Here is a 24,860-nt window from a genome sequence, read left to right as displayed (position 1 = left end):
TAAACATCCCTTAATATCAAGGAGAGCAGGTGAACACACATGTTCCAGCATATTTGGTCTTGTATCCTGTATATTTTGACTTTCATACTCCCCCTCCGAATTGGCTCTCCAGATAAGGGAACACAGTGTGTCTCTGCATTATTAACAAGCAGCCAGGCTGTCCATAAGTCTTTTATAGATGCAAAACACCCCATCATACTTCCAAAGGCTTCAGTGAGAATGACATTCCTGTCGAGACTTCACCATACGGGGAATCGGCTCCTGAAACAATCCACTGCTGTCATGAAATTCAAGCTTAGTTCCTTTAATGGATCAGTACGATTTAACACATTTCATAATGTGCAAAACTGTCTCCATTTTCAGTTTGTGCTGCAGTCTTTGCTGTTTCACTACTGCTCAGCAAATAGTTGGCAAGTGTTTGCAGACAAGTCAGAACTTAGCATGCAAACCACAGGCAACCATGACAATCTGCTAACGACCAAAGCAATCACAAGGAGGTCTCAGTTTACCAAATATAGCAACCAATTTTACTGAGCAACTGCCAGCCACCCCAGTAGGTTTTTAAGGAGTAAGACATTTAAATGGATCTTAGAATGAAACAGGGACGACAAACAAAACACACTGCAGAGCAAAACCAACATTACGCTGTTTTCCAACAGCGTAATGTTGGAAAACAAACTTCAGATGACGTTTGGACTGTGCAGTGAATTGATTCATCATGAAAAAGGCTCGGCAACCCCTAGTGGAGCAACGGCATAGCAGAAAACAGAGATAACCTGAATGTTAGGAGATGCACTTTTAGCCTCTCAGTCAGACACCATTCATTTATTTTTCATTGAACTTGAAGCAAACACTTTTGGAAACCCTCAACAAGTAGAGGAATCTGTTAACCACCCATTTGCACGCTTAACCTCAACACTGATCAAGATTAGATGAGTCATTAGCGGAATTCGTGGGGATGAGATGGGTAAACTTATACTCAGCATACATGATCACCCCAGATCAACTTGCATGTTCACTTGTTAAATCAAAATAGCTTTTACATGAAGTTTGCATGCCGTGCAAATGCAGGATGCTGCATGACGTGGTGTCGTTAAGGCTCAAGAATTTTAATCTTATTTGTTTAAGACATTTATTCACAAAGGTCTAAGAAAGGGCATTTACCTGAGTGGACTGAGTAGACAAGAAGCACTTGACAGAGCGGAGGTTTCTTCTTTCTAAATATACACTTTGGGGACAATATACAGCGCTGGCTTTATATAAAGTCTACTTCTAAAGAGGATTTGCTTATGTAGGTTTGACTTGGAGGTGAGCTGCATCTTTTCCGCACTGTGTTATACACATGTTATGTAGATGAGCTTTCTTTTCCAGAATAATTGTGTTTGGTTGTCGCTGTCGAGTTGTGATTTTGGCCGCATTATGTGTCTATATTTGTGTGTTGGTTGGAAATAATTTTGCTGTTTAAAAGTCAGTTTGTCATGTCTTTGCAAATTAGTCTCCTTGAGGACAGATTTAACATTGATTTCTTTTAGTTTTCATTAAGTGTGTTTGCCAGCAACATGACGGAATAATGAAAGTCTTGGGGTTTTGTGGAGTGTGTGTCTTATTGGTTATCTGGTAATGATTTGTCTGGTTTGCATGCATTAGACTCTGCCTGTTCAGAACTAGAAAAACAAATTACTGATTACTGTTAAATGTGTGTATTATATGTGAGTGTGTGGTAATAACAATATGAATCTTGAATGATTCATACTGCTGATTGAGTGCCATACTGCCCGCAGGACAGTGATGATGGACTCTGTGTGTGTGTGTGTGTGTGTGTGTGTGTGCGTGCGTGCGTGCGTGCGTGCGTGCGTGCGTGCGTGCGTGCGTGCGTGCGCGTGGGTGTGTTCTGCTCACAGCCAATGATAATGACGAAGTTGTTTTGGCTGAGCTGCTGCAGTTTGTTTAGTTCCTTTGTTGTTAGTGCACAACTTTTTAATGACATTTTATATTCTTTCACATTTGTTTGTGTAGAAGCACAAGAAGAAATAAAAAAAAACTTAAATACTGACTTTCAAAGAAGGAAGCAGACCCTGATTTAATTGCTTTACTCGTGATATCTGTAATCAGACATTAGACCACCTGTTATATGTTCTTTATTTCATCATCCCTGCAGGTAATAGCATGTGAGCAGCAGTTGGACTCCACCTACGACGCCCGTTGTGATGTCTGGTCCCTGGGCATCACAGCTATAGAGCTAGGAGATGGAGACCCACCGCTCTCTGACCTTCACCCAATGAGAGCCCTTTTTAAAATACCCAGGTAAACCTGCCATAATTGCATCATATTCTGCTGTGCTGAATGAAAACTACAGAAGTACAGAAACTACAAGATTATAACCACTCTGCTTCCATTTTTAAAGCTGGAACCATGCATGCAAATAGCCTTTGCCTTAAGATACAGCTCACCCCAGGCAGAAGTAGAATAAGATGATATTTTCTTCACTACCCTGATACGGACCATCTCACAAGACTGGGCATGTTTTCATTATCTGACTCCTCGGCTTGTAAAGATAGCATAATGTATAGCGCTTGCACTGCAATAAAGAAAAGTCCTCTCCTACTTCCAACATAGTGATTTGTGCCTCTATACAGACTGTCACCACACTAAGTACAGTCTTTTTAGTTCAAATGGCTTTTTTCTGCTTGCAGGGCTTTATCCATTACATACTCCCTCCCTGGCACTCATCCCAATGATCCTGCTGGGAGGAGGCTGCGGGCACAGCCCCTCTTTCTCTTTGTTTCTACTGTGAGCTGAAGCTGATTTTCTAATTGTTTATCTTCACCTGATTTCAGTGTGAGAGCATTTAACCATCACAGCACAGCTCTTTGTCCATCACTGCCCTGAAACACGCACACGCCTACACACACAGACTGCTGCTGTGTCACGGCTGTCCTGTGTGTTTGCTCTGGGGGTCGTGCTCCAACGGAGCCATCACACAGCTTTCTCACAATCTATGTGACTGCTGCAGCCAGAGCTCCGGGCTCCCTCTTCACACTCCTCACTTCCCTCCGCTCACTACTCTGGCTTCATTTGTCAAGCAGTCTTGGAAAAAGCCACGCTGAGGGCATTAGTTCATCCACTCTCTCTTATTTAGTACACATTTGCCCTCCCCCCCCCCCAAACAGCAGACCACCGAAGCCATTCCTCATTTTTATTATGATTGTTATAATCCTGATTTTCTATCAATAACTAGTATGGTTATTTTTATTAGTACAGTTTTACCTACTAATTGAGGCACACAAGAGCTTGACACAATGCATGCAAACATATAATACTATAATGTATTTTATATGCAGTTATGCCATACAAGCCCATGCCGTTTCTCTATTGACGTTTCTTGAGAATTGTCTGCCATATTGGATGTGATGCAACCAACAGTTGTGAGGGAAAATGCATAAAACCTGCTGGTTGGCAAGTTGTTTCTTGAAGATTGCTGGCTGTTGCTGAGTGAAATGGATTGCAAAGCTGGCACTGCATCAAAAACCTCCTTGTGTTTACTACGGTTCCTGCAGCTCCCTGTGGTTTGTATGGAAGGCGCTTACTTGTCTAAAAACTCTCGCAAACCAAACACAAACCAGAAATGGAGAATTTTCGCCTTCGAAGTGAGTCGCAGCTCAGCTCTGCAGCCAACACACTTAAGAAGACGCAAATTTTAACTCTAGATTGCTTTGGTAAACAAAGCAGTTGGTATACATGGTTGACTCAACGGCTGCAAGGTGCAAATCAGCCCATCACCCCTCCACCACCGTGCTTGACAGTTATGCTGTGTTTGTGTTTTGCCAAATGTGGAGCTGTGAAACATCTCCACATTGGTCCTGTCTGTCCAAGAACATTGTTCTAGGAAGATTGTTCCCATTTAGGAAGGTTGGCAACTGTGTTGAATTGATGCGCAGAAGTACTTGTTTCTTTCCTCCTTGGTATTGTGTTAACACAGACCTGAATCCTCCAGACCTGCAAACTAACAAATCTTCTGCTTTCATAGAGAAGATCAGACTTGCTGATGATCATTTAACTAAGTGCATTTGATAAGCAGCACCTGGCTGATACGTTTCCTATTTATTCCTATGGAAGGCTGTACTTAGCACACACAATGTTTCTGCATTTTGATTTCACTTTTGTGTAAATAGTGTAATATGTCATGTGTTGCTCTTCATATGTGGTTGTATTTATCTAACTTTAAGTCCTCCTACGGACCAGATTACTTTCATTACGTACTGATGGATTACCGTTATTTTCAACATGATTGTTATATTTTGCCAATGTATCATGGATTATGAAAAAACATAGGTCTACACTGAAAGGAGTGTGCAATGGAAACATTGTATCATATTTCAACATATGGAGCTGAATCCAAAAAGATAAAGAGTAAACATACAGAGGAACAAGTCCAGTAGTCTTTTATGTTGTTTCCTCATTGCCTTATATTTCAAGGTTCAAGGTTCTTTATTCGTCACCTTGAACCTTGAACCTTGAATTTAAATAAGAAGAGAAAATGAGGACTGCAGAGAAGGACTAAGACAACAGTATATGTATGGAAGCCAAATCTGTGCTCAAAGCTTCGGTCTCTGGAGCGGATAAAAGATTTAAAGTGCTATTATAATTGTGCTCAGGTGTTAATAGCTAAGCTTTCATTTTCATTATGTGTAACAGAGAGGATTTAAACTTGCCTCCAATACTTTACTAAGTGAACTTTTGGCAGGCGAAACTGAACAAATTGCTTTAGCGAACTGGGGTACAAACAAGAAATTATATTTAAAACAGTCCAAGTCCTTGCAGCCTTTATAGTGCTTTAAAAAGCAGCTTTATTATTCAGGTAACCCAATGCAACTACCCCAAGTTATCTCTGCAGGGCTCTCTTTGTCTTTCGGATAAGAAAAACACTTTAATGATCACAGTATTAGCTGAACAGCCTGAAAATAAAGGCCTGATGCATTTCCTGTCTATATTGGTTGTGTTGTGTGATAAAAAGGAGACGAATGTCCTCTCATTAGACCAATTATTTGCTGTCAGAGCCAACGTGCGAAAGGCCTCCATGCATTAACAGGCAGCAGTGACTTCGCTGCCGAGTACCTGGAACCCTCTCGTAAAGAGGTACTTAAAGCCGAACAGGGAATCCAATTAACCGAGTTGTTTTTCTGCTGTGAGGCCTTGTTAAGTTTAACCCCACAACAATGTGTGTATGTTTTCAGGGTAAAGTATTTAAGAAGTTCTGGTTTGAGTCTATACACAAGTTTCCAGCTGCACTGCTCTGATGGCTGAAAGCTACCACTTTTTGCCACCAGAGAAACACCCCTGGATGCCCTCAGTGACGAATCGTCCCAGCCTTCTGTTCTCCGCCCTGCCCGCTTAAATCCTATCTCATCTTATCTTTCCATTTATCTTTTCCATTTCTTCCCGTAACAGAAACCCGCCACCTACTCTCCACCAGCCGGAGCTCTGGTCAGATGAGTTTAATGACTTCATCTGCAAGTGAGTGTGGCTTCTAGTGTTTATCCTTCCTGTGTGAATAATAAATATTTACACAGATAACCCGCTGCTTTGAATATGAATCTGAGAAACGCACTGCACTCCTCTTTCTGCCTCATGCTCGTTCTCCCACCTCACAGATGTCTGATTAAGGACTTTGAGCTGAGACCGAATGTGCAAGACCTGCTCCAGCATGTGTTCATCAAACAGACTGTCGGCAGAGAGAAAATCCTGCAAAAACAATTGATTGAGCTCATTGATCTCAACCAGCAAATTGGAGTGATTGAAAAAACAAGGTATTGTGTCCTTATGGCTTTTGTCTCTATGTTTTTGTCCCGATATCTCGCTGTATGAGCCAAATACTCCCACACCGTAAAGTGTTTGATCGATTTTGATACAAAGCCCATGAAAAACTTAAAATATAACGCCCTTCCTGTCAGCGGTTGTTATATGCTAGGCTGTTGCTTAGCTTTTGCCGACAGTATAATCCAAATTACCCTACTTGCTGGATGTTTTACAAGCCCTGTCATCCTCACACAAAAAACAGGTCAATCCTGCACCGGCTGCACTTGAGCTGTAGGCTCCTTAGCATGAGTTAAAATGTTGCCCTTTAAAGTGAGTTTCTCCCTGTACAGTGATAACATGTCGATCCCGTTTCTGTCATTTAAGCCATCATGGAAAGACAGACAGAAGCTCAGACAGTAATGACAGGTAACTATAGAGGATGCTTTTGTGACGCAGTAGGAGCTTTTATAATTCAGTCAAAGCTCTTGTTGTAGTTGTGATTGCACACGTATTTGCCATCAACTGCCACCCTGCCCTTCTTACATCGTTGTCTGTTTTAATGTTCAAATCATGTTATTGTCACTGTTTGTTCTGTTTTATGAGTTTTCATTTATAATACTGTAATGTCATTTGATGCTGTCAGTGGTTATGATATTTACTGTAAATCAATTACAGGAGCTTAAAAGCTCACTTGTGTTCAGCATTACCTATCAGATAAATGATGCTTCAGTAGAGACACAGTGAAATAGGATTCCTGGAACTTGACCCTGGAACGTTTTCAGGGATTGAGCCTCTGACCTTCCGATTTATAGATGACCTGCTTTACCACCTGAGCAGCTTAACCTGTAGAAAGGCCATATCCCATAAATGAGGTGTACTTCATACCATGAAAAAATGTTAGAGCTTGAAAATAGAGGACAACTAATTCATGCACATGAAGTAACAACCAACTTTTCTTAAAAGAGTTGGTGTCTGACAGTAACATCATGATGTGTTCTGCCTCACTTTCCCCAAAATAATTATTTTCATATTGATATTTTTGTTTACAGGCAGCATCCACAGCCTTCAGCTACACTCTTAAAACTGTATGTTGTTGAAATCATAATATAGTAACTAATATTTGACATGAACATTTGAGCGACCTAGCTTAGGTAGTTCTATAGCTCTTTGAAAATGGCACAGAAAGCTAAAATGTGACAGTTTTCCTATTAAAAGTGGATCATCTTGGAATTATTTAAGGATATCTGGTATGGTCAGGCTGGAAGCATGTGGTCAGCTGACATGGAATGAACGTTATGCATACAAACCCCCAAATTACAAAATTACTTGAACCCAATCAACAACACGTAAGTATAAGGAAACATAAGAGTCATGTTGTCTTTCTAAAAGTTAAATAACAATAAAGCTAAAAGCTTGTTCAGTAAATTATGTTCATCACTAAATTTGCTGGTTTCCTGATATCACTTGTCAGTAAATGAACTGACTTGTGGTAATAAGATGATGTTGCAATTCCTACAATGGGTAATTGGAATCTTGTGGGATTATTTTATTCCCTTGTGCAGATTTAATCTCTTGAAAGACACATTTACTTAACTAGAAAAGATTTGTTTACTAAACTTAAGTCACCCACTTCTGAAGTTTATCCTCCCTGTGGGACTATTTTTGTTTTATTTTATCCCTCTCTGTGTCTACTCTTTCCTTGATTAAAATAGAAGATGCTTGAATAGAGACGCGTCCCTGAGGTTAGAGTCATAGTCAGACCAGTGCGTCCCAGTAAAAGCTCCTCTGCAAAGTAGCGGGGCTTGCAGTTCTAGAAGAATCTGCAAAATTTAACATTCATTTTTTCAGAGCATGCTCACTAAGAGATGTCATTGTTGTGTTCCAGGCATGAGCGTATTCATACCAAAAAAGGAAGCCACATGAAGACACAGGACGCAGACGAGGTGGATGACCTCGCCACCCTTGAGGTTCTAGATGAGGTAAAAAAAAAATGAATTAGGCTTTTTCACACAATTTCTTTTTTCCCCTTCCTGGCTGCACAACATCAGATAACAAGTTAGAGTTAGGATGAAGTCACTGAATGCAGCAAATATTTTCTGGTGAAAAAGAAAAAAACCCAGAGAATTGATGGGAGTTAGAGCTGAAAATCTCTGCCTGTTTTATTTTTCTCCTTGAAAGCATAGGTAGTTTCTATTGAGATACATTTATGAATTTACAGCAGAGTGCTCTGCTCTCTCTCTCTCTTTGCTGATAGAGTTAATGTAGCTCACCCAACAGCCTCTTTCTCTCAGTCACTTTCATCTATTTTTTAATTGCACTTTGGTGTTTAAGTGAAAGGATAACTTGTGCTGGTCTTCACAACCCACACCAAAAATAATGATAGATCAAGTACTGTTTTCTTAACTTACACACCCGTATGTACGCACATATAAGTGGTATTAATAAAATATTAACTTTGTAATTACCTGCTAAGCTCAAACTGCTCTGTCCCAATCAAAATTGGAATCCTGGCACCGCACTTAGCTGGAATAAAATGGAAAAAATTATTTCTTTTATTTTTGCCCTTCTAGATGGTAACAAATACAACAGTTAAAATTTTCATGTATGATATGATGGAGAAAAAAATATTTGGTTTATTTGATAGATAGTGATTAATGCGTTTAAGTTACAAAATGAGTTACAAAAGTATTTTACTTATAACAAGTCAGGTAAATTTAAAATATACACTGTAAAAAGCTGCCAACATGTTGTTCTAACATTAACCAAGAAAAGTCACCACATATTATTTCAATTCTGTTCAATTTGGTTTTATTTATATAGCACCAAACCACAACAGCAGTCACCTAAAGGCACTATATTTAGGGTAAAGACCCTACAGTAATAGAGAAAACCCCAACAATTAGATGGGCCCCTGCGAGCAAGCAACAGTGGGAAGGACAAACTCCCTTTTAACAGGAAGAAACCTCTGGCAGAGCCAGGCTCAGGGAGGAGCAACTATCTGCCACAAAAACAAACAAAAACTCCAAAATGAACATGGCTTTGTTTCCTTTTGCAGAGGAACATATTTTTATGATATGGTGAATTCTGTGTTTATTATATTCAATACTAATACTGTCCGAAGTCCTCTTGTTGCATTGGGTGTTGGGGTGGCTGTAGCTCAGGTGGCAGAGCAGGTCAGCCACTAACCAGAAGGTCGGTGGTTTGATCCTAGGCTGCTCCAGTCAGCATGCCAAATATCCTTGGGCAAGATACTAACCCCATGTTGCTCTCCGATGCATCCATCGGAGTGTGAATGTGTGTGAATGGTAGACTACTTAGCACTTAGGTCAGAAAAAAGTGCTTGTGTGAATGGGTGTGATTGGGTGAATGAATTAGTTGTATAAAGCGCTTTGAGTGCTCAGACAGAGTAGAAAAGCGCTATATAAGAACAAGTCCATTTACCATTGGACAAAATAGCCAATATTTGAGTGATTAAACTAGTTTAGAAATGATAATCAAAAATGAACACTGATTGAACGTTTACTGCATCTACTGTGATATATTTGTATTTAAGCGCTGTTGAAGGTACACTATGTCACATTATGACATTTAGCATCATTTTTCCTAATTGCCCATTCTGGTCTTTCAAGAACCAAAACAAAACAAAGCAAAAATACACAGCAGCATCTTTGACAGAAAGAACATTTGGAACAATTTATCAAATCTGAGGGATGAACTGACATATTGAATGAGTTGCCAGCGGATATTTCCACCCATCCTTCAAGCTGAAATGGGCTGCTGGTTTGATGGGAACGTTGGCATAAACTAAACTTCTGTGGGTTGTTTTTTTTTTTTTTTTATAAATATAGTTCTGACTGTCATTTAGCAAGCATCTCATACTGATATTTATTGTCTTTGTTTATTTTTTTCCAGAACACTGTCGCAGATCAGCTTCAGAATCGCTATGGAAATGATCAAATTTACACATATGTGGGCGACACCCTCATTGCAGTCAATCCTTTCCATACAATGGAGATATACACGCCTGAGGTCCGTGGAGATAAATAGACCTTTGTTTTATTTGGATCTGTGTTCTTTCCGTGTACATGCATCTCTACATTTGGTCAATAATGCAGTGAATGTAGCCTGGCATAGCTCATTAGAGCCTCTGCAGTTCTTCAGTCTGCTGCATCCCATTTGGCTTCAAACAGTGCACACACATTTTCACAGATACTACCGCTGTTTTTCTGCCTCGTCCATAACTCAGTGGCTCTATTTTCCTCTCAATTATCATGTTTTTGCCTCAAGTTTGTTGCTAATTGAGAGATTATTACAAATCCGCTTTGTAAAATCATTAATTTAGTTTTCTAAAAATATCTATTTTGTTGTATTCATTACACTCTTGAGCACGTCTTTAACAAGCTTTTATCTTTTTCTCCCTCTCTTCATAGCACACTAAGATGTACATAGGAGCTAAGCGTACAGCTAACCCACCACACATCTTCGCTGTGGCTGATACTGCCTACCAATCTATGGTTTCATACAATGCTGATCAGGTAATAAGCTCTTCAGTTATTACAAACTGTTTGAGTTTACTTGTTTAAGTGCTGTTCCACACGATGCCAGAGCAGCAGTTTGACAACACAGACCCTAAAAAAAACAGAAACCAGATACCAGAAAGTACCAAAAGCAGGTTCTGTTTTTTTAATTTTTTTCATTTATTCATTTTTTGCAGGGTTGGGGGGATTTTGTGCGTGATTTTGTGTGATGCTAATAATGCTAAATCTAGTTTGCTAGGATGGTTAGCATGGTGTGTCTATTATTCGATATTGGAGAATTGGCAAGTGAATTAAGGCCTTTTGATTGGATCGTCTTTGGGGAAATTCAAGTACATCCTTTCTAAGAAAGAAAGTTTGCACAAGACTCTGAACAGTACTGTGAAAAATTAAGTACACCCCACGATTCAATAGCTTGCAGAGCCAGTAGCTGTGGTCGAGCTTTAGCCCACTCTTCTTTACAGTGTTGTTTCAGTTCATTGAGGTTTGTGGGCATTCATTTATACACAGTTCGCTTAATATCCTGCTACAGCTTTGCAATCTGGTTCAGGTCTGGGCTTTGACTGGGAAATTTCAAAAACTGATTATTTTCTTTTTCAGGCGTTCTGTAGATTTGCTAGTGTGCTTGGGATCATTGTCTTGCAATATGATTTTATTGTTAATAAAGCTAATAATATAATATGCCTGTCCTATATGGACTCTGTATTTGAATTTTCTTTGTAAAAGAAAGCCAGTATGTTGATTCTCTCTCCACTGTCTGCATTCAGTGACATATTTTAGTGACAATGGTAGTTAAGCTGTTAATAACATTATTAATATTATTCGCGTTTAAGCCTCAAAGCCTTTTTTGTTGACACCACAGGAGTCAGAGTGCATATATAATTAAATGTGACTCAAGTGACTTCTTGTGTGCAGTGTATTGTGATCAGTGGGGAAAGTGGAGCAGGGAAAACAGAGAGTGCTCATCTGCTGGTGCAGCAGCTAACGGTTCTCGGGAAGGTGAGTCATGAAATCCAACCAGCACAACGCTTGATCGTTTGGTAGATATTCTGTTAACGCAGTTTGAAGATCTTGTAATGAGTTCGTTGGTGCTGCAGTTAGTGCCAGTCATGATATGAAGGCTAACTAAAAAGGAAATGTCATTTCTCTTGACCTTTTTTGTATTTATATGAGCAGATTATAGGAAGTGGTAGTGCTACTTGTCATAGTGTAACACTTACTTCTTTTTTTTTTAATTAGTCCCCCATACTAAAGTGGAATATTTTGTTTAGGCCAATAACAGGACACTCCAGGAGAAGATCCTGCTGGTCAACAGCTTGGTGGAGGCATTTGGAAATGCCTGCACTGTCATCAATGACAACTCCAGCCGCTTCGGCAAGTACCTGGAAATGAAGTTCAACGGTGGTGGAACAGTGGTCGGAGCACAGATATCCGAGTATCTGCTGGAAAAATCCAGAGTTGTCCACCAGGCGATGTAAATATCACTTCCTGTTTCTTGTGTTGGTCCCGGTTTTGACTGTTATTACCTTCATTTGAGAGTGACATTCATAGAAAAATACAAATAATCTCTCTGTTCATTTTCTGAAAGAACATTGCCATGAAGGTTATTATTCTGCCCGCTTTCCACGGATCAGCGGATAATAGATTGTCTCTTTTTTTTGCTCTCTTTCACATCTGCTTTTTCATTTGAAACTGGTGGCATTTGCTTTCACCTGCATTTCACTCGGTCCATCATTTCTTCTTATCGTGTGTCTGGGGAGCAGACCGGGTCAAGTGGAAGGGCTAGCTTATTTCCTGTTGGATCAAAGATTGTGGTCTTGCGTGTGTCTTTAGTGGAACTTCAAAGACACACTCAAGTACTGCATTGGAAAACAGACACATGTCAGAGAGGGCTCGATTAGGCCGTACATTGTCTGAATATTTAGTCTGTTAATGGCTGTCGTATTTGGGTTAATAGAACACAGGGTGAACTCTTATGTTTTCATGAATTAATCTTTATTCACATGTTGCATATTTTGTTACCCCTGCAAGATAATTTTCAATTGCTTCATTATGGATATATTTTAATGACACACACACACCTGAAATGATTGTTGATGCTTTCCGATGGGATTTGGTGACAGTATCCTGAATCAAATTTAGTTTGATTATCCTGTTGAAACAAAAATGGCTATTTACTAATGGATTTAGCAAAAGATTAGACAGGTTTTCCTTCACCATATTCATGATTAATATAAATTTAAGCTTAAATTTTATTCATAATAAACAACCAAAGGCATTCAGTGTTCATCATCATTCATCTATGCTTGTAATTTATTTCATAAAGTCTTACAATTTGTGTTACTGGTGGAAATACAACTTGGTTTTGAATTTAAAGAAGGATCGTCAGCCTTCTTTATTCAAACGAATATGGGAAGGCGTAGGATTGTTTGCAGATTATATTAGTTTGTCTGTTTTTCCTCCAAATTCCAAAACTATGACATCACAACAATGGGATTGGTCAGTAGCAATGTTGATCCTGGACACTATTAACATGATGCAGGAGTAACACAAACATGGAGACATCAGATAACTCAGGTTTTTAAAAAGCTGGAAACATGTTAACTAACTATTCCTGTGCATATTTTAGCATTGATCATGTTTATTTTGTTAGAAATTTTCTTAAGAAAACAAAACTGGAGTCATGTTAATCATGTGGCGAAAACTAGGGCTGAACGATTATGGAAAATAATCTAATTGCGATTTTTTTGCCCCAATATTGCGATTGCGATGCGATATGCGATTATTTTTTAAGGTCTTTGTCTTCTGTATTATTAAACAAAGACAAGCAATACATCATATAGTATGGCCAATACTATATTACATTAATTTTAAACTGTTCTTTCCTGGAAGACAGACCTCTGTTATGATGACATGAGGTGATGCATGAATTGATGACTGACATTTTTATTTAACTTCTTCAATCACAACAGTATATTTGAACATACACAATAGTTTATTTTTAGCTTACAAACATCTGAGCATAAAGTGCTGACAAGGAACCCTGGTGTAAACATTAAAATGAAAGTCAGTACAATGTGCAGATTGCAGAAATATACATAAACAAAATCAGTGGCTTTACCACACTCAGTTTTTCGACATTTGTGAACTACTAGACAGTCATTAAATTAAAAAATAATATTAAATAAATAAAACTAATAAATAAAAAATACACACATCTTACTGATCTCTGCAGTCAGTAACATTACACATAAAGTGCAAACATAATAGCAATTGTATAAACACACACACAAACACGCCTTTAAAATTTAAAGGCGTGAAATTGGACGGTCTAGTTCTGATTAGCGTCACCGCTGTCTCGGTGGAGTTTAATAAACTCGGCCGTCTGCTTCTTGCTATCTAAAATATAACCAGACACTGGTGTAAATTCTCGACTGTCTCATACTTCTGTTTAATAAGTTTTCTGTTTAATAAGTTTTCTGTTTGACGTTTAGTCAGCTGTGTGAAAACCAAGGAGGAACCCACCCGGGGGATTAATAAAGTTTTATTTTATCTAATCTAATAACTTTAATCTCAGCCAAACCGATTTACTCACGAACAAACAAAACACTGAAAAAAGTCCAACAATAACATTTTTAGGTTGTCTAAGTGACTTATATATTACGTTTAACCCGAGCAGCGAAACTCCGCGGTGATCTGAAAATGATGTGCCGGGAGTTGTGCCGTTCTCGGCCGCATCAGTAACCCTCGAGCTGTCGAGCTGGTGGGTAGCAGACGCCTCTGAAAACGTCGAAGCACTTTTGCAAATATGGGATATCTTGATAAACCGAGCAGATATTTGATGTTTACACAACTACTTTCTCGCCTGAAAATATGTTAAAAGTTTATTTTGTGACCCTGAAAGATTAGTATGAGTAATTTTAAAACTTAGTAGCGGCCGCCATTGCTGGAAACTGGAGTTTGTCTGGGCCGCGCTATGAATTCTGGGATATGGTAGTAATTTGGACAGCCTTCGGCGCGTCGCTGTGACGTAATCGGTCTACAAATGCGGCCTCAGGAGGATGCAGCCCATGAATTTGGACATGTCCAGAGTATAATCGCAGCCTTTGCGGTTAGAAAATTGCACTTGATCATGTCGCGATATTATCGCAAATGCGATATATCGTTCAGCCCTAGCGAAAACATTTACCTAGCATGTCTCCTTTTCAGGAATTTGATTTCCACTATATGTGCGTGTTTCCACAGGGGGGAGAGGAACTTCCACATCTTTTACTACATTTATGCTGGTCTGGCTGACAGGAAGAAGCTAGCCCACTACAAGCTCTCTGACAGCAAAACACCTAAGTAGGTTTGACATTCCTTAGCAATTTTCCCAAAACACTGTTATCTGCCTCCCATGCTGCAAACTCCCAACTTCCAGAGACCCCAGTGGTTCCTTTTTGTTTTACAGGTATCTGTATCACGAGAACATTAAACTTGGGCCTGACATAGTGAACAACGCTTCCTACAAGGAGCAGTTTGATGCAGTCGAGCAGTGTTTCAAAGTCATTGGATTCACCCTGGAGGTATAAACTGATGTATTCATTACTGGGCCACAGGTTTAGCAGTATAACCTTGATCCCAGTGTTCACACTGACTTGTTCTCACTCTTCCCCATTAAAGTCACTCTATGTAAAAATAACATGTAAACAATCTTACTAGCTATAGCACCAGTATTGCTGGCATTTCAGAATCAGTGTGATCATGCCGGCTTCTTGTCTTGTATATGGCTTGTGATGGAACATAAAGCTGCAGGCACATGTAGGCAATCAGTTCTTGACATTGTGAAAACCTAATGAGGCTCAAAGTACTGATTGCTCTTGGGATCTCCACATCAATAGTACTTATGTTATAATCACTTGGTAGTGCTATTTTACTGTGTCGTTTTGTCGTCCATGAAATGCACTTCAAGCTGATCCCTTAATATATGTGCTGCAGGTGAATTAGTGTTTTGTTTTTGTTTGTTTGTATTGTTTGTAGATTTAAGATTTTAACAAACTGTGCCCTTTTTTGGTCTGTTTGAACTGCTTTCATAGTTCAAAATAATAATTGAGCCACCTATTTTCGGATTGGCTACTCCTCGCAAACAGAAGGTTTAAACAGCAGGTGGGTGGAGCTTCTGTGCTCAAAGCTAGAGCTTTGAGTCTGAGCTGAGGTGACCATATTAGGGATAGTTGCACACACTGATACATGTTTCCATACAAACTGTATTTGTTCTAATTTTTGCAGGAGCTCGGAAATGTTTACAGCACACTGGCTGCCATCCTCAACTCTGGGGACATTGAGTTTTCTCCAGTTGCCTCAGAGCACCAAACAGACAAGAGCAACATCTGCAACATGTCTGTCTTGGAGAACGGTAAGAAAAGAGAGAGAGAAGCACAGTGCATGATGACAGAAAACCAAATATGACTCTGAATTTCCTCTGCTACACCCCCTTCATCCGCCTCCCTCTTTTGCTAACCATCATTAACTCTGCAGGAGTCCTCCATGTTTAGATAAATACAGGAAATGATTTGGTTAAATCAATTACCCAAGACTGCATTAGTACATAAAAATCATTAAGAAGCATACATTTGTAATGGTTAGATATTATAATGCATGCTTTGCATTATATTTTCTGAATTCAAACACCTGTTCTGAATGGTAATTTAGAAAACAACATAGATGCGGCCTATTAATTGAATGAATATTCTCCTGCTCAGTCAGAATGAGGCTACATATTGCATAAGATGTGCTGCTTTGAGTAAACTCCACACTATAAATGCTAACTTTTATCCCCTTCCTTATCTCATGTCACCTCAGTGGCATCTCTGCTTCGTATCCGCTCAGACGAGCTGCAGGAAGCCCTGACCTCCCACTGTGTTGTGGCCCGCGGAGAGACGATCGTCAGACCCAACACAGTGGAAAAAGCAGTGGAGGTGAGGGACGCCATGGGTAAAGCTCTCTACAGCCGCCTCTTCAGCTGGATTGTCAACCGAATCAACGCGCTGCTGCGGCCTGACAGCCAAGGGTAAGATGGGGGGGCAGAGAGTGTAACGGTGTGTTTGGTTGCCACGAATGAGGTCGTCTGACAAAGTTCCTGCTTTTGGATTAAAATAGATACACAACTAGATTCACTGCCAAGTCTTTAAAACTGCAGAATATACTTTAAAATCTACTTGCGTACATATTACATCGAGTATAGTGAGCATCACTATACTCGTGAGCATCACTATACTGGTTTAAGTTGTAAAAGAATTAATGAAGTGTCAAAACACAAAAAAAACCTGTACATTTGAGATGTTAAAACCAACAGTTTAACAGTTTTAAACATAAAAAGACTATTAATTCTTTCTAACGTTTAAATGATGTCTGTCTACTAACATCCTCTCAGCTGAAGTGCTAAAAATTGCACTTCCGCTAATGGCCACTAGAGGCTCATTCTAGAAGCCTCTAGAGTCATACACTCCATGCCCAGTTTTCAAGCAGAAATAAACATTTCTGCAGCCTGCTACAAATTTCTCTTTTGCTATTTCTAGCTAATTTACACCTTTATGACAGATGTATGTTTGTAAATTTAAAAAAAAAAAACTCAAATAATAAAATATTTTAAGGCTTTAAGTTTTACTTTTTACATTATTTTGTTCATTTTGAATTATTTTCTCAAAAGTCTGAATGAGTAAGTTTAAATTTTGACAAAAAATAATCTGAAATTTTGACTTGCTGTATGGATGGGGAAAAAAATCAGTGGCAGATAAGCTTCCAACTAAATATCCAAGACCTTTTGCTTTTTACACAAGTAAGAATCATAACTTAAAAATAAGAAAAGTATATGAGTGGTCAGCTAGAGTAGAGAAGTGCAAAATAAGAACCAGTCCACTTACCATTTAAGTGTCAGGCTACCAGAACAACATAGCCATCCCTAGCACCACACGGTTAGCTATTCTATGAATGCATTTAAAGATTTAACATTTTATCCTTGTCTTCTCCAGAGAGGACGACAAGGGCCTTAACATCGGCATCTTGGACATATTTGGTTTTGAAAACTTCAAGAAGAACTCTTTTGAGCAGCTCTGCATCAACATTGCCAACGAGCAGATCCAGTTTTACTTCAACCAGCACATCTTTGCGTGGGAACAGGTAAAGTTCAGCCCACAAACCTCACACCAGCATGCCCCCCAGCCTGTCACTGAATTCAAATAACACTTTCTCAGAACGTGAATCCCTCCTGAACAGCTCTCTGTGTGCAGTTTTCACCTTGGTTCTAACTCATTTCCATCTAAATTGAGATAACATGTCATCGTTTGTCAGTCTGCATTTTAAAAGAGATGGCAAGGGTAAAATATGCTGCTGTCTTTATTCACGGCAGAATGAGGTTCTCTGTTCTCCCCTCGTGCAGTCTCGTGAGAGGGTTTTGCCTTTGGGGGGGGTCAGAGAATGGTTTGCCAATGTTAAATGATTTGGAGTCACCCATTGGGAGGTGTTATAAATCATTCTAAACGAGGGTCAATTAGGAGTTGAAGACACTTAGTGCTGGACTTAAATTCACTCTTGGGTATTGTTGGAACCAGGCCCAGAAATATATTGTCCTATGCAACCATCATATGTATATCCAGAGCATAAGGGAAATGTACGGTGCTGTGAGATTAATAGTTCTACATAAATAAGGCAGAATTAAAGGATTGCTGTATGGTAAGGTTTTATCAGCAGTGCATTTACTCCGCTGCCCTCATGTTTTCATGTATGTTTATGCGTGTGGTTGCATATTGTCCCAATCTATCTGCATCCATGCTGATTTTTTTTTCTGCTTTACTTCATTTTCTTCACAGTGGCACTTCATGCTCGAATAAGCAGATTGATTTGATATTGTTTGTTCCCATTTTGACCTGTTCTCCGTGGAGTAGAAGTCCCTGGTGATGTTGCTGAGTCATAGTAGCAGCTCTGAGTCAGCCTGATGTGATCAAGTTTGCTCACTTTGCCCTGCAGATCAGATTTATCAGAGCCGAGTTAAGAGGAGATAAAAGACAACAAATCAACATCGTTGATTTAATATAGTTATGTCCATAAACAGCTGTTTTGGGGCAATTTATGTAGGTAAATTTCTAGACGCTTTTATTTTAAAAGGTCAAGCCTTTGTGAACGCTAAAGCGTGACATTAAAGAAATAAAACCGAGGATATAAAACTGTACTGCTGTTTAATGGATCTTAAAGTGCATTTGGTATTGTAAGACAAGATTTCACTCATGCAGAAATACGGCTTTATTATTAAGGCAGCAGCATTAATAGCATCTTAGTATCAAGGAGATCAAGGAGTAATGACTATTGACCATGTATAGTAACCCAGTCCTAAAGGCTCTCCTGTGACAGTGAATATGTGTCATTAACCAGAGATCAGAAAAGCTACAGTGTCTTGCTAGGATTAGGAGATTAACCTTGGAATTAGTTTGATATTTAGAGCCAACTGGAGAGATCAGCATTCCATGAAAGGTTATTCACTTGTTCATAATTCATTCTAACATGTTATCATATATTAGGGTTAGCTAAAGGAATCCCAAACACACTTCTACTCCACGGAGAAGTTGATTTGACATCTTATTTGGACCTTTTTATTTGGTAACATGAAAATCGATGGAAAACTTAAGAAACTCAGGCTTTCATCAAGCTGTTGGAAGGTGTTTTGACCCATGAAAGGAGGCCATTAAAGACATTACATCACGAGTGCTTATTTCCACTCCTGTGCAGGATGAGTACCTGAATGAAGAAGTTGATGCTCGGATGATCGAGTACGAGGACAACCGGCCACTCCTGGACCTGTTCTTGCAGAAGCCCATGGGGATGCTGTCACTTCTGGATGAAGAGAGCCGCTTCCCGCAGGCCACTGACCAGACACTCGTAGGTGAGCTGCTCAGATTTCAATAGAGAAATGTTTGTTTTATTTGCTTTATTATTTATGTTATCATGTTTTGAGTTTGGTAACCTCGGTAACCACAACTTCCTGTTAGTGCAGGGGCTGATTACATATGAGGTGTTAATCTAACTTTTCTCCAACTACAGTGGGGCAAAAAAGTATTTAGTCAGCCACCGATTGTGCAAGTTCCCCCACCTAAAATGATGACAGAGGTCAGTAATTTGCACCAGAGGTACACTTCAACTGTGAGAGACAGAATGTGAAAAAAAAATCCATGAATCCACATGGTAGGATTTGTAAAGAATTTATTCGTAAATCAGGGTGGAAAATAAGTATTTGGTCAATAACAAAAATACAACTCAATACTTTGTAACATAACCTTTGTTGGCAATAACAGAGGTCAAACGTTTACTATAGGTCTTTACCAGGTTTGCACACACAGTAGTTGGTATTTTGGCCCATTCCTCCATGCAGATCTTCTCGAGAGCAGTGATGCTTTGGGGCTGTCGCCGAGCAACACTGACTTTCAACTCCCGCCACAGATTTTCTATGGGGTTGAGGTCTGGAGACTGGCTAGGCCACTCCAGGACTTTCAAATGCTTCTTACGGAGCCACTCCTTTGTTGCCCGGGCGGTGTGTTTTGGATCATTGTCATGTTGGAAGACCCAGCCTCGTTTCATCTTCAAAGTTCTCACTGATGGAAGGAGGTTTTGGCTCAAAATCTCACGATACATGGCCCCATTCATTCTGTCCTTAACACGGATCAGTCGTCCTGTCCCCTTGGCAGAAAAACAGCCCCATAGCATGATGTTTCCACCCCCATGCTTCACAGTAGGTATGGTGTTCTTGGGATGCAACTCAGTATTCTTCTTCCTCCAAACACGACGAGTTGAGTTTATACCAAAAAGTTCTACTTTGGTTTCATCTGACCACATGACATTCTCCCAATCCTCTGCTGTATCATCCATGTGCTCTCTGGCAAACTTCAGACGGGCCTGGACATGCACTGGCTTCAGCAGCGGAACACGTCTGGCACTGCGGGATTTGATTCCCTGCCGTTGTAGTGTGTTACTGATGGTGACCTTTGTTACTTTGGTCCCAGCTCTCTGCAGGTCATTCACCAAGTCCCCCCGTGTGGTTCTGGGATCTTTGCTCACCGTTCTCATGATCATTTTGACCCCACGGGATGAGATCTTGCGTGGAGCCCCAGATCGAGGGAGATTATCAGTGGTCTTGTATGTCTTCCATTTTCTGATGATTGCTCCCACAGTTGATTTTTTCACACCAAGCTGCTTGCCTATTGTAGATTCACTCTTCCCAGTCTGGTGCAGGTCTACAATACTTTTCCTGGTGTCCTTCGAAAGCTCTTTGGTCTTGGCCATGGCGGAGTTTGGAGTCTGACTGTTTGAGGCTGTGGACAGGTGTCTTTTATACAGATGATGAGTTCAAACAGGTGCCATTCATACAGGTAACGAGTGGGGGACAGAAAAGCTTCTTCCAGAAGACGTTACAGGTCTGTGAGAGCCAGAGATTTTCCTTGTTTGAGGTGACCAAATACTTATTTTCCACCCTAATTTACAAATAAATTATTTACAAATCCTACCATGTGGATTCATGGATTTTTTTTTCACATTCTGTCTCTCACAGTTGAAGTGTACCTCTGGTGCAAATTACTGACCTCTGTCATCATTTTAAGTGGGGGAACTTGCACAATCGGTGGCTGACTAAATACTTTTTTGCCCCACTGTATACACTCTGATATTTTGCTTTGTCCCAGAGCAAGATAACAAGTGTGGTTGAGTTGTGGTGATCATTTAGGTTGTAGCTCCAAAACGATGACCACACAGTGACAGATGTTTAAAGTTGGCTGCTGTGACGGTTTCACAGTCAAATATAGCTTGGAACAAAATTTTGATAATATCAGAAATTTAGGTTGACCCTCTCACAAGCTTGGCTGCTGCTGTGCCCTACATATACTATACTATAGATTTATATGATATTTATATGATATTATAACTTGAATCTGGGGTGTGTAGGGACCTTCGGATGGCCTTGGGTGTTTGGATAATTAACTCATGCAGTCTGATATTTTAGAGAAATTTGAAGGTAATCTCAAGACAAAAAGCTTCTGGAGGCCAATGAGGGTTGACCTGGGCTTTGGGATTCACCACTATGCTGGAAAGGTAATTTAACATTTAATTCTAATCATAAACTGAAGCTGTTTGGCATTTGCTATTCATATCTTTCTTTATACCTCTCTACCAAACCTTAAGGTGATTTACAATGCCGCGGGCTTCTTGGCCAAGAACAGAGAAACCCTTCCAGCTGACATTATCCTGCTGCTGCGGTCGTCGGAGAATGAGCTCATTCGCAAGCTTGTCACTCACCCCCTCACCAGAACAGGTGAAGCAGACACAACCGCTCTTTGTGAATGAAGTTAAAATCAAGTTAAGAAAGAAAGGTAGAAGGTGAAAAGCTCCAACTTTTGCTTCAATTACTTGAAAACGGTGCAGAAGTACTTAAAATAAAATGACAGGCCATTCTTAGCCTGTTTAGCTTCCTCCTCTGTTCACGTTCACTGACTTGATCAGCAGTAACTCTCAGCATGACAGGAGCCTACTGTTTAGACTTAATGTAACCTCAGTAATTATCCCACCTGATTAAAATAACGTGCACTGCTCTGTTTCTTCAGATGGTTTCTGGATGTGTGACTAAGTCTCTTTTCTCTGTTGAGGGCAGTTTGTTCACTGACTCGCTCTCTAATCCACTATTCATTTCACAGGCAACCTTGCCCACACCAAGGGTAAAGGCATAAACACAATACGGAGCCCACGGACCCCGACACGCACCATCACCCTCGCCAAGGTACTTACAGCACTGTCTGCATTATCACTGTATTATCTCCCACATAAAGAACTTCCTCTGAAAAGTTGTTCAATTTATTTTCTCCATATTACTCTCACTACTCCAGTCGAGACCTGCTGCTGAATTACAGTTCAGATACTTGTGTCTACTGTGTTTTTCATTCATTCTCGCTCTGTTTTTACCCAACTGTAATTACTGCTTATTTTATTTATTTTCTCACCTTTCTTTCGTTTTTCTTTTTCCCTTTCGCTGCATTTCTGTTTCAAAAGATGGGAGTGCTAAGTTTATACAGTTCTTTTTCTTTTAGCGAGGTAATAAAGATGTGTGTATAACTATACCCTTTCCTCACTCTAGATATCCTTATAACAACCAATTGGATCCCGATATAGTGGCCTGTAGCTTGGTTTGAGATAGTTACAGTTAAAGTTACTTAGTTCAACAAAGTGAAAAGCGACCTATTATGCATTTCCTTATTTTCTATTTGATATACTTGTCAAAAAAAAAGAAACACAAGTAACATAACTATCATATACAGTATATATATATGTATAATATAAGACTTTTAACCTGCAGAATGGCCTCCTCTGGACGTGCAAGCAACACCTCCGTGCCTCCTGTGTTAACAAAATAGTAATTCCATTAATTAAAACCAGAACTGAAAGCTAATCAACGTGTTTGGGGTTTTTAAAAGATTAAAAATGCACAATAATCAGTTTTAAAACAAAGATATGATGATATTTTATATGTCATCATATACAACTTTGCATAGCTCCTCATGTTTAACATGACAAAAGTTCTAAAGTATCAGTTCAGCATGAGCTCCTAATGAGCCAAAAGCTTGTTATGATGCCAAGGAGAGCAGGTATCCCTAATGTGGTTATCTCAGGCGCACAGCTCTGTCTGAACAGAGGCCCCGCCTACCTGCTGTTGAAATAATGTGTTTGTGAGAGGCAGCCAATCAGATGATAGTTGGCTTAAAGGAAGAGGGAAAAGAGCTGAAGCAGAGAGTGATTTGACGGGAATCACTCAAAGCTATTTTAATGGACTCCAAGCATAAAAATATAAAGCTGGAAATGAGCATAAAAGGTCTACTTAAAAGTATTTTCCTGCATTAAGTCTCTGTGCAGATCATTATGTGTATTTGCAGCCTTGCTTTGCAAAATGCTAAATGCACCTAAAAACCCTTACTTCCTTCTGATGTATCTCTTATGCCGTGCTAATACTAGACTTGTTCATACAGGGAGTGCAGAATTATTAGGCAAGTTGTATTTTTGAGGAATAATGTTATTATTGAACAACAACCATGTTCTCAATGAACCCAAAAAACTCATTAATATCAAAGCTGAATGTTTTTGGAAGTAGTTTTTAGTTTGTTTTTAGTTTTAGCTATTTTAGGGGGATATCTGTGTGTGCAGGTGACTATTACTGTGCATAATTATTAGGCAACTTAACAAAAAACAAATATATACCCATTTCAATTATTTATTTTTACCAGTGACACCAATATAACATCTCCACATTCACAAATATACATTTCTGACATTCAAAAACAAAACAAAAACAAATCAGCGACCAATATAGCCACCTTTCTTTGCAAGGACACTCAAAAGCCTGCCATCCATGGATTCTGTCGGTGTTTTGATCTGTTCACCATCAACATTGCGTGCAGCAGCAACCACAGCCTCCCAGACACTGTTCAGAGAGGTGTACTGTTTTCCCTCCTTGTAAATCTCACATTTGATGATGGACCACAGGTTCTCAATGGGGTTCAGATCAGGTGAACAAGGAGGCCATGTCATTAGTTGTTCTTCTTTTATACCATTTCTTGCCAGCCACGCTGTGGAGTACTTGGACGCGTGTGATGGAGCATTGTCCTGCATGAAAATCATGTTTTTCTTGAAGGATGCAGACTTCTTCCTGTACCACTGCTTGAAGAAGGTGTCTTCCAGAAACTGGCAGTAGGACTGGGAGTTGAGCTTGACTCCATCCTCAACCCGAAAAGGCCCCACAAGCTCATCTTTGATGATACCAGCCCAAACCAGTACTCCACCTCCACCTTGCTGGCATCTGAGTCGGACTGGAGCTCTCTGCCCTTTACCAATCCAGCCACGGGCCCATCCATCTGGCCCATCAAGACTCACTCTCATTTCATCAGTCCATAAAACCTTAGAAAAACCAGTCTTGAGATATTTCTTGGCCCAGTCTTGACGTTTCAGCTTGTGTGTCTTGTTCAGTGGTGGTCGTCTTTCAGCCTTTCTTACCTTGGCCATGTCTCTGAGTATTGCACACCTTGTGCTTTTGGGCACTCCAGTGATGTTGCAGCTCTGAAATATGGCCAAACTGGTGGCAAGTGGCATGTTGGCAGCTGCACGCTTGACTTTTCTCAGTTCATGGGCAGTTATTTTGCACCTTGGTTTTTCCACACGCTTCTTGCGACCCTGTTGACTATTTTGAATGAAACGCTTGATTGTTTGATGATCACGCTTCAGAAGCTTTGCAATTTTGAGACTGCTGCATCCCTCTGCAAGATATCTCACTATTTTTGACTTTTCTGAGCCTGTCAAGTCCTTCTTTTGACCCATTTTGCCAAAGGAAAGGACGTTGCCTAATAATTATGCACACCTGATATAGGGTGTTGATGTCATTAGACCACACCCCTTCTCATTACAGCTATGCACATCACCTAATATGCTTAATTGGTAGTAGGCTTTCGAGCCTATACAGCTTGGAGTAAGACA

The 24,860-nt window shown here is 39.9% G+C and overlaps 1 protein-coding gene across 4 annotated transcripts in view; it reads left to right on the top strand.

Annotated features, from left to right (window-relative positions):
* Positions 1–24,860, top strand: part of myo3a (myosin IIIA) — a 69,613-nt gene that overhangs the window by 22,601 nt on the left and 22,152 nt on the right. For 2 of the 4 annotated variants that reach the window (XM_076888286.1, XM_004551878.3), the window contains exons 7-25: positions 2,159–2,304; positions 5,449–5,514; positions 5,652–5,807; positions 6,181–6,222; positions 7,682–7,775; positions 9,709–9,825; positions 10,227–10,331; positions 11,247–11,330; positions 11,603–11,805; positions 14,577–14,675; positions 14,782–14,896; positions 15,600–15,726; positions 16,173–16,380; positions 17,342–17,489; positions 19,092–19,245; positions 21,352–21,440; positions 21,531–21,660; positions 22,040–22,122; positions 22,392–22,433. In XM_076888286.1, coding sequence (XP_076744401.1) covers positions 2,159–2,304; positions 5,449–5,514; positions 5,652–5,807; positions 6,181–6,222; positions 7,682–7,775; positions 9,709–9,825; positions 10,227–10,331; positions 11,247–11,330; positions 11,603–11,805; positions 14,577–14,675; positions 14,782–14,896; positions 15,600–15,726; positions 16,173–16,380; positions 17,342–17,489; positions 19,092–19,245; positions 21,352–21,440; positions 21,531–21,660; positions 22,040–22,122; positions 22,392–22,433 — 2,208 coding nt within the window. The remainder of the gene's footprint in view (positions 1–2,158; positions 2,305–5,448; positions 5,515–5,651; positions 5,808–6,180; positions 6,223–7,681; positions 7,776–9,708; positions 9,826–10,226; positions 10,332–11,246; positions 11,331–11,602; positions 11,806–14,576; positions 14,676–14,781; positions 14,897–15,599; positions 15,727–16,172; positions 16,381–17,341; positions 17,490–19,091; positions 19,246–21,351; positions 21,441–21,530; positions 21,661–22,039; positions 22,123–22,391; positions 22,434–24,860) is intronic. The other 2 variants (XM_004551880.3, XM_076888287.1) reach the window with 2 other exon arrangements.

Source organism: Maylandia zebra, linkage group LG9 (genome assembly GCF_041146795.1).
Source record: "Maylandia zebra isolate NMK-2024a linkage group LG9, Mzebra_GT3a, whole genome shotgun sequence".
NCBI lineage: Eukaryota > Metazoa > Chordata > Actinopteri > Cichliformes > Cichlidae > Maylandia > Maylandia zebra.
The sequence above is the reverse complement of the archived record's forward strand: the minus strand, read 5'-3'. Positions and strand labels throughout refer to the sequence as shown.